The sequence below is a fragment of the Hyperolius riggenbachi genome, chromosome 3 (assembly GCF_040937935.1).
Source record: "Hyperolius riggenbachi isolate aHypRig1 chromosome 3, aHypRig1.pri, whole genome shotgun sequence".
NCBI lineage: Eukaryota > Metazoa > Chordata > Amphibia > Anura > Hyperoliidae > Hyperolius > Hyperolius riggenbachi.
This window is the reverse complement of record NC_090648.1, coordinates 51,594,053-51,605,743: the sequence shown is the minus strand read 5'-3', so window position 1 is coordinate 51,605,743 and position 11,691 is coordinate 51,594,053. Positions and strand designations below refer to the sequence as shown.

At 46.2% G+C, this 11,691-nt stretch overlaps 1 protein-coding gene across 2 annotated transcripts in view; it reads right to left on the bottom strand.

Moving 5' to 3' along the window:
- Window positions 1-4,539: 4,539 nt before the first annotated feature.
- Window positions 4,540-11,691, bottom strand: part of TNFSF14 (TNF superfamily member 14) — a 33,511-nt gene continuing 26,359 nt past the window's right edge. The window contains exons 3-5 of one of the 2 annotated variants that reach the window (XM_068272150.1): window positions 7,816-7,848; window positions 6,039-6,259; window positions 4,540-5,458 (exon numbers count right to left, since the gene is read on the bottom strand). In XM_068272150.1, coding sequence (XP_068128251.1) covers window positions 5,426-5,458; window positions 6,039-6,259; window positions 7,816-7,848 — 287 coding nt within the window. In that variant the 3' untranslated portion in view covers window positions 4,540-5,425. Of the gene's footprint in view, window positions 5,459-5,722; window positions 6,260-7,815; window positions 7,849-11,691 lie in introns of those variants that run through there. The other variant, XM_068272149.1, reaches the window with a different exon arrangement.

Here is an 11,691-nt window from a genome sequence, read left to right as displayed (position 1 = left end):
ACTGGACCCACTGCAATCTGGATTTCGTGCTGCTCACTCAATCGAAAAAGCTCACACAAAAGTGGCCAATGACCTTGTCTTAGCTAAAGCCGAAGGTAAATACTCCATTCTCCTCCTCCTTGACCTTTCAGCAGCTTTTGACACAGTGGACCATCCCCTACTCCTACAGTTCCTCCAGTCCATGGGCATTCATGACTTTGCCCTGGCCTGGCTCTCATCCTACCTCTCCAACTGCTCCATCACAACCTCCTTCAATGAGTCCTCATCCACCCCCAACCACCACTCGGTGAGAGACCCCCAAGCCTCGGTCCTTGACCCCGTACTGTTCTCCCTATACATATCTTCCATTGGCAAGATTATCTCCTCCATGGGTTTTAACTATCAGCTGTATGCAGATGACACCCAGAATCTACCTCCACATCCCTCACCTATCCACCACTAGTCCACTACCGTGGACAAGGTCTCCTCCTGCATACCAGCCATCTCCTCCTGGATGTCAGCAAGGTTCCTGAAACATAATCTAGACGAAACGGAATGTATGATCTTCCCACCCCGGCCATCCCTGAACCTCCCAGATGTGCATATCACTGTTATGCACACTACCATTTGCCCTACCTCTCAAGCCCGCTGTCTGGGTGTCACCCTGGACTCCGCACTCTCCTTCACTCCCCACAACCAAAACCTCACAAAGACCTGTAACTTCCAGCTCTGTAACATCTGCAAGATCCGCCCTTTCCTGACCTCTGTCACCACCAAACTCCTCATCCATGCCCTCATAATTTCCCGCCTTGACTACTGCAATGCCCTTCTGTCTGGTCTCCCTATGACACGAATAGCCCCGCTGCAGTCCATCATGAATGTGGCAGCCAGAATTATCCACTCCTCCCATCGCTCCACCACGGCGGCCCTCTCTGTGAATCCCTCCACTGGCTTCCTATCCAGTCCAGAATCTGATTCAAGATACTGTGTCTGGCCTACATATCATTCCACAAAACCTGCCCAATTTAGATATCCGTTCTTACTCAGAGGTACAAACCTAGCCACCCACTCCGCTCCTGCAATGAACTTCGCCTGACCAACCCCCACATCACCCAGTACCATGCACGCCTCCAGGACTTCCCAAGAGCTGCTCCAACACTATGGAACCCATTATCTCGCCCTATTAGGGTCGCACCGTCCTTCAACATCTTTAAGAAGGCCCTCAAAATGCACCTTTTCACCCTGGCCCACCCCCCCCCCCCTCACTGGTGCTCTAAACCCACAGCTGAATGTTGAACTCTGGTCCCCTACCTTTCGTGTCCCTACTTCTCCCTCTATATTGTACACCTTCAGCAGGGTCCTCCTCCTTGTGCCTCCTACCTGATCACACCCCTCCATCAACGTACAACCTAAACTTACCTAATCTCCATGCTCCCATCCAGTGATTGACTAAGCACTACCTGGTACTCAAACTGTGCTGCGTGATCTGGTTTGAATGTATTCCTGTATTGTCTTATTGCTGCATGCATCATGCATGTCACCCCTAAATATTGTCTGTAACCATAACTAATGTACAGCGCTGCATAATATGTTGGCGCTTTATAAATACAATAAATAATTATAACAAAAATATTGACCATTGTAGCAGATTTAGATTTATTTTAAGGGACAAAAATGAATAGTGTACGGTGGTCAGTTTGATTTTTCTAAACAATACAATCAATCAAGAAAATTTGATTTTACTAGACCTACAATTTAAAAAAATGTATTTTGTGTGGCCACCTTAGTGGTAGGAGAAGACACAAAAATTGGTGGAAGCATGGGTGCTGATTGGAACAATTATTATCTTATGCTCCACCCCTCAATATACATCACACTCCAAGCCACACCCCTCTTACACAACTATCAACAAGGAGGATACACTTGTCCACATTTGTGTGGTTTTTCTGTATTAAAATACATTATGGCTCGCTAAATTTCGTATGCATTAGCTGCATATGGAGATGACCATAACTGATCCATGTCAGGAAAGTATAGCACATGCCACCTCAGCAGGGGCCCCTCCAATAGTGGCCCCTCTAGGCATACCACTACTGTGCCCAATGGTAAAACTGGCCCTGTCCTCAGTGGCGTAGCTAAGGAGCTGTGGGCCCCGATGCAAGTTTTACATGGGGCCCCCCATGCACACTATACATATGGCGCACCAAAATCTGCCAATGGCCAACTACAGTGTGAGAGGTGCAAGAAGGGGATGGGGAACAGCTTGTTAATGCTTACCAATATTCAAAGTATCTATAGAAGTGATTATTATGAGCACAGGACTAATAGAGAGCTAATGCTGCAGTTGAGGGAGGGCCCTTCGGGGCCCCTCTGGCCCAAGGGCCCCGATGCGGTCGCAACCTCTGCAACCCCTATTGCTACGCCCCTGCCTGTCCTATTGCCATATGAGAGAATAGCAGCATGGTGGTGTAGTGGTTAATGCTCTCGCCTTGCATCGCTGGGTCCCCGGTTCGAATCCCAGCCAGGTCAACGTCTGCAAGGAGTTTGTATGTTCTCCTCCGGGTACTGTGGTTTCCTCCCACATCCCAAAAACATACAGATAAGTTAATTGGCTTCCCTCTAAATTGATCCTAGACTACGATACATGCACTACATGATATAGACATACGACTATGGTAGGGATTAGATTTAAGCCCCTCAGATGGACAGGTAAGTGACAAGACAATATACTCTGTACAGCACTACGGAAGATGTCGGTGCTATATAAATACTAAGGGCTTGATTCACAAAAGAGTGCTAACTGTTAGCATGGCCGTTTTCGTGTGAATTTTCGCATTGCACGCGCTTGCGAATTTTCGCACTAAACAATAACGTTTTCGCGCAGAAATGTGAATTTTTGCGCGAAATTGATATTGTTTTCGCGCAAAAATTCCGTTATCGTTTTGCGTGAAAATTCGCGATTGCGCGCAATGCGAAAATTCACGTGAAAACGGCCGTGCTAACAGTTAGCACTCTTTTGTGAAGCAAGCCCTAAATAATAATACTCTCATATCATAGAAATAAAGGCCATCACCAATGGAATCATAGCAAAGTAAAGTGGTAGGTAAAAAAAAAAAAACATAGCTCAGAAGTCATAAAGTAGTTTTTCCAAATTCTTCTTTATTTCATCTAGTGCACTAACGCAAAATATATAAATATATTTTTAAAACATTTTAAGCAAATACTTGACAGAGAACATTTTGGGACAAAAGAGAGAAATAGAGAAGCCTTCTTCAAATAAATATTAACAGAACAATCTGACAAAACACAAAAGGGGAAGACAGAAGTGTAAGAACGGATGAGGAAGGATATTTTTGATAATTCAAAGAGTTTTTTTGTAATTCTTTGCAAACGTACAAGATCAGATGGTAGAAGGCAGCGAGAATAACAACTGGAGGCGTCCAAATAACCCATCACATATTTAAACACTGTTTAGAAAGGAGGTAAGTATTGGCTTATCTTCATGAAGACAACTGATCAAATTATAAAATAAGCCAATACTTTTTTACTTTTTTAAAATAGTGGATTTAGGAGGAGAGGCCACTAGATTACTTGTTGTAATCCTTGCTGTGTTATCACCTCTGCTAAGCTATGTACTCACCACCCGACTGGTCCAGGTACGTCCCTTTGACGACAGTCGTCAAGTGACGCTTCTTCCTGCTCGCAACGTTGCGCGACTACATGACGGGCACAAACGTGAAGTAAGCTGTCACTGCACTTTGCACGGAGTACTCGGGGATCTTAAATATCCGATCTGCCGTGTCCGTCGCTGAACAATGCGCGATCACAGCAGGGGGGTAACATCATTTAATATGCTTATGTTAAACGATGTTGTCCGACGTCGGATAACAGCGCCCCAAGCATTGCATGGTGGGTATGAGGCTTTAGGGGGGGGGGGGGGGCAGGGCTTTCTATGGTTTTATCATAGTTTCATTTTTACCTAACAACAATATACATAATATGAACTGTGTAATAAATGATAAAAGACAGTAATTGCAGGTGTAGGAACCTTGCAGTCTTTAAAGAGAACCCAAGGTGGGTTCTAAGAACGCTATTAGCACACAGAGGCTGGGTCTGTAAATACTGCCTAATTTTTATCGCTATACTACTGCCCCCCAGCCCCCCCCCCCCCCCCCGGCGCTCTGCTTGCCCCCCATAAATCAAACGCCGAGCTAGCGACACAAAGCGTGTCGCAGCCGGCTGTTTACCTTTGGAAGTGTCAGTCTCTGCCACTCCCCGCCTCCTCCATAGCGCCGCTCCCCACCTGCGTCCCTTCCCTCCCTGGTGTTTGAAGGGAAGGGACGCGGGCGGGGACCGGCGCTATGGAAGAGGCGGGGGAGCAGCGAGAGTGACACATCAAGAGGTAAACAGCCGACTGCGACACGCTGTGTGTCGCGACTCGCTAGCTTGTTGTTTGATTTATGGGGGGCAAGCAGAGCGCAGGGGGGCCTGGGGGGCAGTAGTATAGCAACAGAGGCTAGGCAGAATATACAGACCCAGCCTCTGTGTGCTGATAGCGTTCTTAGAATCCACCTTGGGTAGAGATGTCGCGAACCTCAGATTTTCGGTTCGCGAACCCTGTTCGCGAACATTCGCGGAAGGTTCGGTTCGCGGAACCGCAATAGACTTCAATGGGGATTAGTACAGGCAGACTAGTGAGTAAAACGGCACAAGGACCTTCCTTGCCTTTTATAAGGGGGGGTGGGGCTCCAGGAGTGAGTGCAGTCTGATTGGTGACAATGTGCCTGCTGACTGTGATGTAGAGGGTCAAAGTTCTGCTCAATAGAGCATTATGGGGCGAATAGAACTTCCTGGAAAGTTCACCTTCGCAGGCGAACGCGAACCACCCGAAGTTCCCTGGAACCGTTCGCCGGCGAACCGTTTGCGACATCTCTAACCTTGGATTCTCTTTAAGCACAGCAGAGCCCACAAACAGCCTAAGAAGTTGGCCTTCACCACTGTGAGTACTGCAGGCTATTTGTGCTGGTTGGTTGAGGCTGCTGGATGGTTGAGTTCCAGATAACTGGCACTCTACTATATCTCCAATTTTTGCTAACATACTACATAGATTGGACTCTCAGTGTTCCCAATTCTTTTTAACTTTCCAGAAATGGTTGAGGGTAATTTGCAAAATTGTACCATGTTAGGGGTACTTGTATTATGCAGTAACCTGAACCAGTATTATTAGGGATCAAGCTATGTGTAGCAATAGACGTAACAATTGTCTTTTATACATTTTCCCCAGAGTTCCTCCATATCAACAAACCTCAAGTGATAATCAACAAATAGTCCAGCATTTTTAGTAGCAGTTTGTGTGACTGGTGGCAATCAGCTTAGCAAATCCAGTCTGTTCTCAGCCATTTGTTGTTTATGGCCAACTTTGAAAACTGAGACCATTTTCTGCATCTCATGCGCAGTCTGATGAGATGGGTTTCCGTGCCTGCAAAAGATAGAGACATACAGTCCAAGAACCAATCAAGAATCAACAAAAAAGCAAGTCTTTTGTAGTCATAAAAATGCACGTTGCAAAAAAATATTGAAAAAAAAAAGAAAGTGGCCATACAATTGTATTGTATTGCCACTTTCTATGCAATAAAATGCACGTTGCAGGTTGTGAATATTTTGGAAGAGAACTGATTATTTTTTTATGCACATCTCAAGACAACTACAAAAAAAGTAAAAAAAAAATGATTTCTTACAGGAGAGTCATTGTATTTTTCATTATGAGATCATGTTTTGCCCATCTCAAGCAAAAATAAGGTGACTTTTGTGGAAGAAGAACCTGTTTGTGGTCTCGTATTTAGTGAGGGCCTTTTTGATCACATGCTTTACAACATGAAGAGTCCAAAGAAAGTGGCCGTCTCTGGAACACCTCGCACAATTTCTTTGTGAGACACATTCACAAAAATTTCTTCACCTTGTTCCAAATAAATTATGGACCCCAAAAAGCTGCTCCCCCTCCACTGCCGAGGATCTCCATCATCACAGAATTGTCTTCTGTTTTCCAAAAGTGGTACTACCTTATTTGAAGTCCTCTTGTGTACCACGTGAGTATAAAATAAAGATTGACTCATGTTGCAAGGAGCTATGCCCAACCGCAGCTTCGAATACACAAAATATAATCCAGATTTTGTGCACAAAAGGGCCCCATCACGATAGATCACGTCACGGAGGAAGGCCTGGCCAGTCGTAGGCTCCCACTCGAGGTGTGTGCTTGGGGAGTTTTCTGTAACTTGTACACCTGGGGAGTGGGGACAAGAGTAGAGATAGTGTTTGTGCACAGCTATTGCAGGCCTAAAATGGCTACCCAGACAATTTACGTTATTCTTCAAGTCATTCTGACATTTATTATTTATGTATTTTCTGCATATTTGTAGTCCTGACAGCACCAGCTCCAACAACAGAAATTTCTGGGCCCGATACTGGGTGAACCTTTCTACCTATACTTTGGGCCCCTTTCTACCTATACTGGGGTCTGAGTGTACCTTTCTGCCTATACTGGGGGCAGCTTTCTAACTATACTGGAGGCAACTTCCTACCAATACTCGGGGCAACTTCCTACCTATACTGGGGGCAACTTTCTACCTATACTGGACCCAGGGTCGGCCCTAGACTTTTTGCCACCTGAGGCAAATTTATAAAAAAAATTGCCGCCGCCGCCCCGTCTTCCCCCCCCCCCCACCGTGGGGGCCGCCGAGCCGGAGGGGTAGCGGGCAGGACGGGGGTATTGGGCCTAGTGGTGGGGAGGGGGTCGGACCCCCCCTCCCTAACCTGGGTCCCCCGATCTGTGCTCCCCTGCAGCTGTAATAGGAAGCTGCCGATGCCCAATAGTAAGAGGCATGGACGGGGAGGACTCACCTTATCCGCGTTCCAGCGTGCGCTCCACTGACGTCACTTCCTGCATCGCCGCCCACTGTATTGTAAGTGGATGGCGATGCAGGAAGTGACGTCAGTGGAGCGCACGCTGGAACGCGGATAAGGTGAGTCCTCCCCGCCCGTGCCTCTTATGATTGGGCATCGGCTGCTTCCTATTACAGCTGGAGGGGAGCGCAGATCGGGGGACCCAGGCGAGGGAGGGGGGGGTCCGACCCCCCCTCCCCACCACTAGGCCCAATACCCCCGTCCTGCCCGCTATCCCTCATGCTCGGCGGCCGGCCCCCCCGCACCCACGGACGGGCGGGGGTGCCGCCCCTAGAAGTTTGCCGCCTGAGGCAAACGTTTCACCCCGCCTCATGAGCGGGCCAGCCCTGACTGGACCTACCATCTACCTATACTGGGGGCAACTTCCTACCTATACTGGTGGCAACTTCCTACCTATACTGGGGGAATCTTTCTACCTATATATAAGGAACTCTTGGCTATTAATTTTATCTTGAAGCATCTGGCATTTTTAATTCTTGAGGCAGCTGACTACTTAATTATTTTATCTGGAAGCATGTATTTTTTTTTTGTCTGGTTGCCTGTGACTTCTTAATTCTCTTATCTGCATGCATGTGACTACTTGATTCTATTATCTGGATGCATGTGACTACTTAATTCTTTTATCTGAAGGCATGTGACTGCTTGTGCTTGAATGTCTGAAGGCATGTGACTGCTTGATGCTACTTAATTCATGTAAGTGGGGAGCACATGAAAGGGCAGGGAGGCTGTTGCACATGGAACATTTCATAACACCATGTATTATTTTATTAACAAAAAAAAATTCAAAAAATTCAAAAACATGTTTTTCTTCATAAAATGAACAATTAAACTTCCTTAGATCCCCCTAGAATTAGTTCATTTGTACCCCATACATACCTGTGACATGAGCAGAGGGTAATGGAGCAGTATCTGGAAAACAGCAGAAAAGTGGTGTTTGAACACAGTTTACCAACAGTTCAGCTAATGTTCTCAAGTATTAGTCAATGCTCAACCACTTTAGGGCTGCAATGTTAAGGCAGCCATACACTGGTCGATGTGCCATCAGATCGACCAGCTGACAGATCCCTATCTGATCGAATCTGATCAGAGAGGGATCGTATGGCTGCCTTTCCTGCAAACAGATTGTGAATCGATTTCAGCCTGAAACCGATCACAATCTGTTGTGGTGGTGCTGCCGCCGCTCCCCCCGCCGGTATACATTACCTGAGGCTGGCTCCCGGGCGTGATGTCCCCGTCATGTGGCACCTCCGGCTCCGGCATCCGCATAGAACTTAAGCTATCACACCAGTGACAGCGGAAGTTCAAATAGAGCGCCCTCTAGTTGTACTTCCGCTGTCACTGGCATGACAGCGGAAGTTATACGAGGATGCCAGAGGTGCCATGACGGGAGCAGTGACGGACGGGATGCCCGGGAGCCAGCCTCAGGTAATGTATACCTGATCGGATCGGCCGCCGCTAGCGACGCGCTCCCTACCCGCGGGCGATCGAGGGTAATTTCCCGCACGGCGCGATCGACGGACCGATCCGATTTCGGGAGGAAATCGGATCGGCGGGTGCGTGTTGCGCGAACGATTGGCAGCAGATTCGATCCCAGTGATCGAATCTGCTGTCGAAACTGCCGCAAATCGGGCCAGTGTATGGCCACCTTTAAACCCCCTAAAGACCAGGCCTTTTTTCACTAAAAAGGAGCATACAGCTTATCAGCATCAAAACCACACTAAGCGCCTCTGTAATCTTTACAGAGGCGCTCAGTGTGGTTTTGATGCTGATAAGCTGTATGCTCCTTTTTGATTGGCCTGATGAAGCGGGATTGAGCCCGTGAAACGCGTTGCCTATTTTTACTGTGGAGTACAAATAAATTGTTGTTTGACTGTTGATGCCACAGTCCTTCCTTTGTTTACTTTGTCTGCATGGATGGGATAGGCCCACCACTGCCCCATCGGTTTTAAGCTCGTTTAAGTGAATTTTATTCTATTGGCGCTTCTGGAAAGCTTCTACATATCAGCACACAAGTGATTATCCCCCCCCCCCTCCTCTTTTCTCCCCACCAACAGAGCTCTCTGTTGGTGGGGTCTGATTGCACTCCAGGTGTTTGTTTGTTTTTGCAAATATTTTTGTTATTATTTTATGAATACATTTTTTTAAATCATTTATTCCTGTCCCTCCCCCCGCCAGCCAGTCATAGCGATCCGCTGTCATAGGCTTCAGCCTATAACAGCGGATTGCTCCTGTCTCCCCCAGGGGGACGGCTGTCACATGGCTGTCCCCAGTACAGCGCTGCCTTAGATCGCAACACTGTACAGATTTATTAGATGATTGCCGCTGGGAGACTGAAGGCGAGCTAAGCTCCGCCTTCCAAGTGGAGATGTGCGCGCATCTCCTGCTAGCCCCATAGAAAACCATTCACGCCAATCACGTGGAGTGGTCCTGGTGCTGCCGCTGCGTTCATGCCAATCGGCATGGAGCGGTCGACAACAGGTTAAAGGACACCTGCAGTGAGAGGGCGTGAGAGGGATATGAAGACTGCCACATTCATGGGATTGCAGGCAGAAGTGGTAAAATTGGGCTCTTTCTAGCGGTGCAAGTTTGGACGCCGCCATAGGCACCCATTGTAATTTTAATTATAATTTGGGCACTGCGGGCATCCAAATTTGCCCTCTGTGACGATAATTACAATGGGCCCCCGAGGATGGTGCTCAAAAATGAATGCTTTTTGCAGGCTGCGGGGACGATTAAGGTTAGGCATGGGAGAGGAAGAGTTAAGGATAGGTGTGGTTGGGTTTGCGGCGGTGGGGACAGTTAAGGTGAGGCGTGGGGTAGGATGGGTAAAAGTTAGGTGGAAGGTTGTGGCAGTGGGGATGGTTAAGGTAAGCCATGGGGGAGGGGGGTGCTTAAGGTTAAGCATTGGTAAGATAAATACTTGCTCTACTTCCATAACATATGTATTGCACTGTCCACATTTTTATTTTAGAGATTTTTCTACAGTATAAATACACAAAATCCTTCTTAAGATTTTCCATTTTGTCTGTGTCTATCTCTTGAAGCCAATCCTAACATCATTTCCTCCCTTTCTCTGTCTGTGTATCATTGTCCGCCCCCCTCTCAGTCTTCAGACACTCCCACCCAGGTCTGCAGTAGAAAGTGCATTGAGAAATATTGGCCAAAAAGAGAGGAACAGAGCTGTGGGAGGGGAAAACAGGAGGGAAAGAGGCTTCAGCCAATCAGGCTGCATTAGTTAAGTCTAAGACAGGAGAAAGTAAAGAAGAAAAAAAAGAAAACGCAGCATGCCCTGCAACTTCCTTTGTGCAGCAGATGTACCAAATAAGAGTCAGGAAACGGGAATGATGTTTTATGGAGAAGAAAAATAAGAGTGATTTTTAACTTTTGGATTGCATGGTTAGCATCCTCATTACTTGTTTACTAGATAAAAATAAAGAATTGATTTTTTATTTCATGCCCGACAGTTACTCTTTAACCATTTCAGCCCGCGGGTATTTTTCACCTTATGGACGAGAGGAATTTTCCCATTTCAGCGCTCCTCCCTTTCATTTCCTAATAACTTTATCACTGCTAATCACAAAGAAATGATTTATACCTTGTTTGTTCCGCCACCAATTATGCTTTCTTTGGGTGGTACATTATGTTAAGAATTATTTTATTCTAAATGCATCTTAACAGGGATAATTAAGAAAAAATGTAAAAAATCATTATTTCACAGTTTTCGGCCATTATAGTTTTAAAATACCGTATTTAATTACCTATCGTAATTAAAATCCACACATTTTATTTGCCCATTTTTCCCGGTTATTGCAATGTTAAAATTATATCCCTAGTATATTGTATGTTGACAATAATTTATTTTATTGCTAATTTTTAGCCCATAAATTTATAATAATATGCCCTCTTGACATACATATTATTTTTTTTTTATTAATTCCTAAAGTCAGTAGGTGTAAATTTACTATTTGACCACAAGATATCGCCGCTGAGCAAATCCCTATGTAGCGTACTTGTTGCCACATTGTTACTAGGGAAGTGACGCAGGTTTCAATGAAAGCCTGCATCACGGGTGGCCTGCGGGGAGATTAATGAATGGGAACTTTGTTCCTATTCATAAATCTAACGATCTGCGGCGGAAAGCGGCAGCGGACGGAAGCGCAGCGGCTCTAGGCTCTATTTAAAGAATAAACACTGTTTTTGAACAAAAGCAGTGTTTATTCTCAGCGGACATATACGGATTGTCCCCTGCAGCCAATCCACCCTGCTACCAGTAACATCGCGATCGTGGGCATTTGCAAGCTCGATCGCCCGCACACCACCCCAAGCTGCAGAGACCTGACTATCGCATCCCTGCAGCTGTAGCAGCTGCCGCTGCAGACGTGAAGCTCACGTCCACACAGCATAAATGGTTAAAGGACAACTATTGCAAAAATTGTAAAATTTAAAATACATGTAAGCATATACAAATAAGAAGTAGGTTTATTGCAAAGTAAAATGACCCATAAATTACTTTTCTCCTGTGTGTTTCTGTCACTTACAGTAGGTAGTAGGGAGATCTGACAGAACCGACAGGTTTTGAACTAGTCCATCTCTTCATGGGGGACTCTCAGCAAGGCTTTTGTTCTTTATAAAGACGTTCCATGAAAAGGATATATGCAATGATGCTGGCAAGCTTCCCTGCACGCTGCACACTTTTTGGGCAGTTGGACAGAGCAACTGCCATTCACTAAGTGCTTTTGAAACTAAACAAAA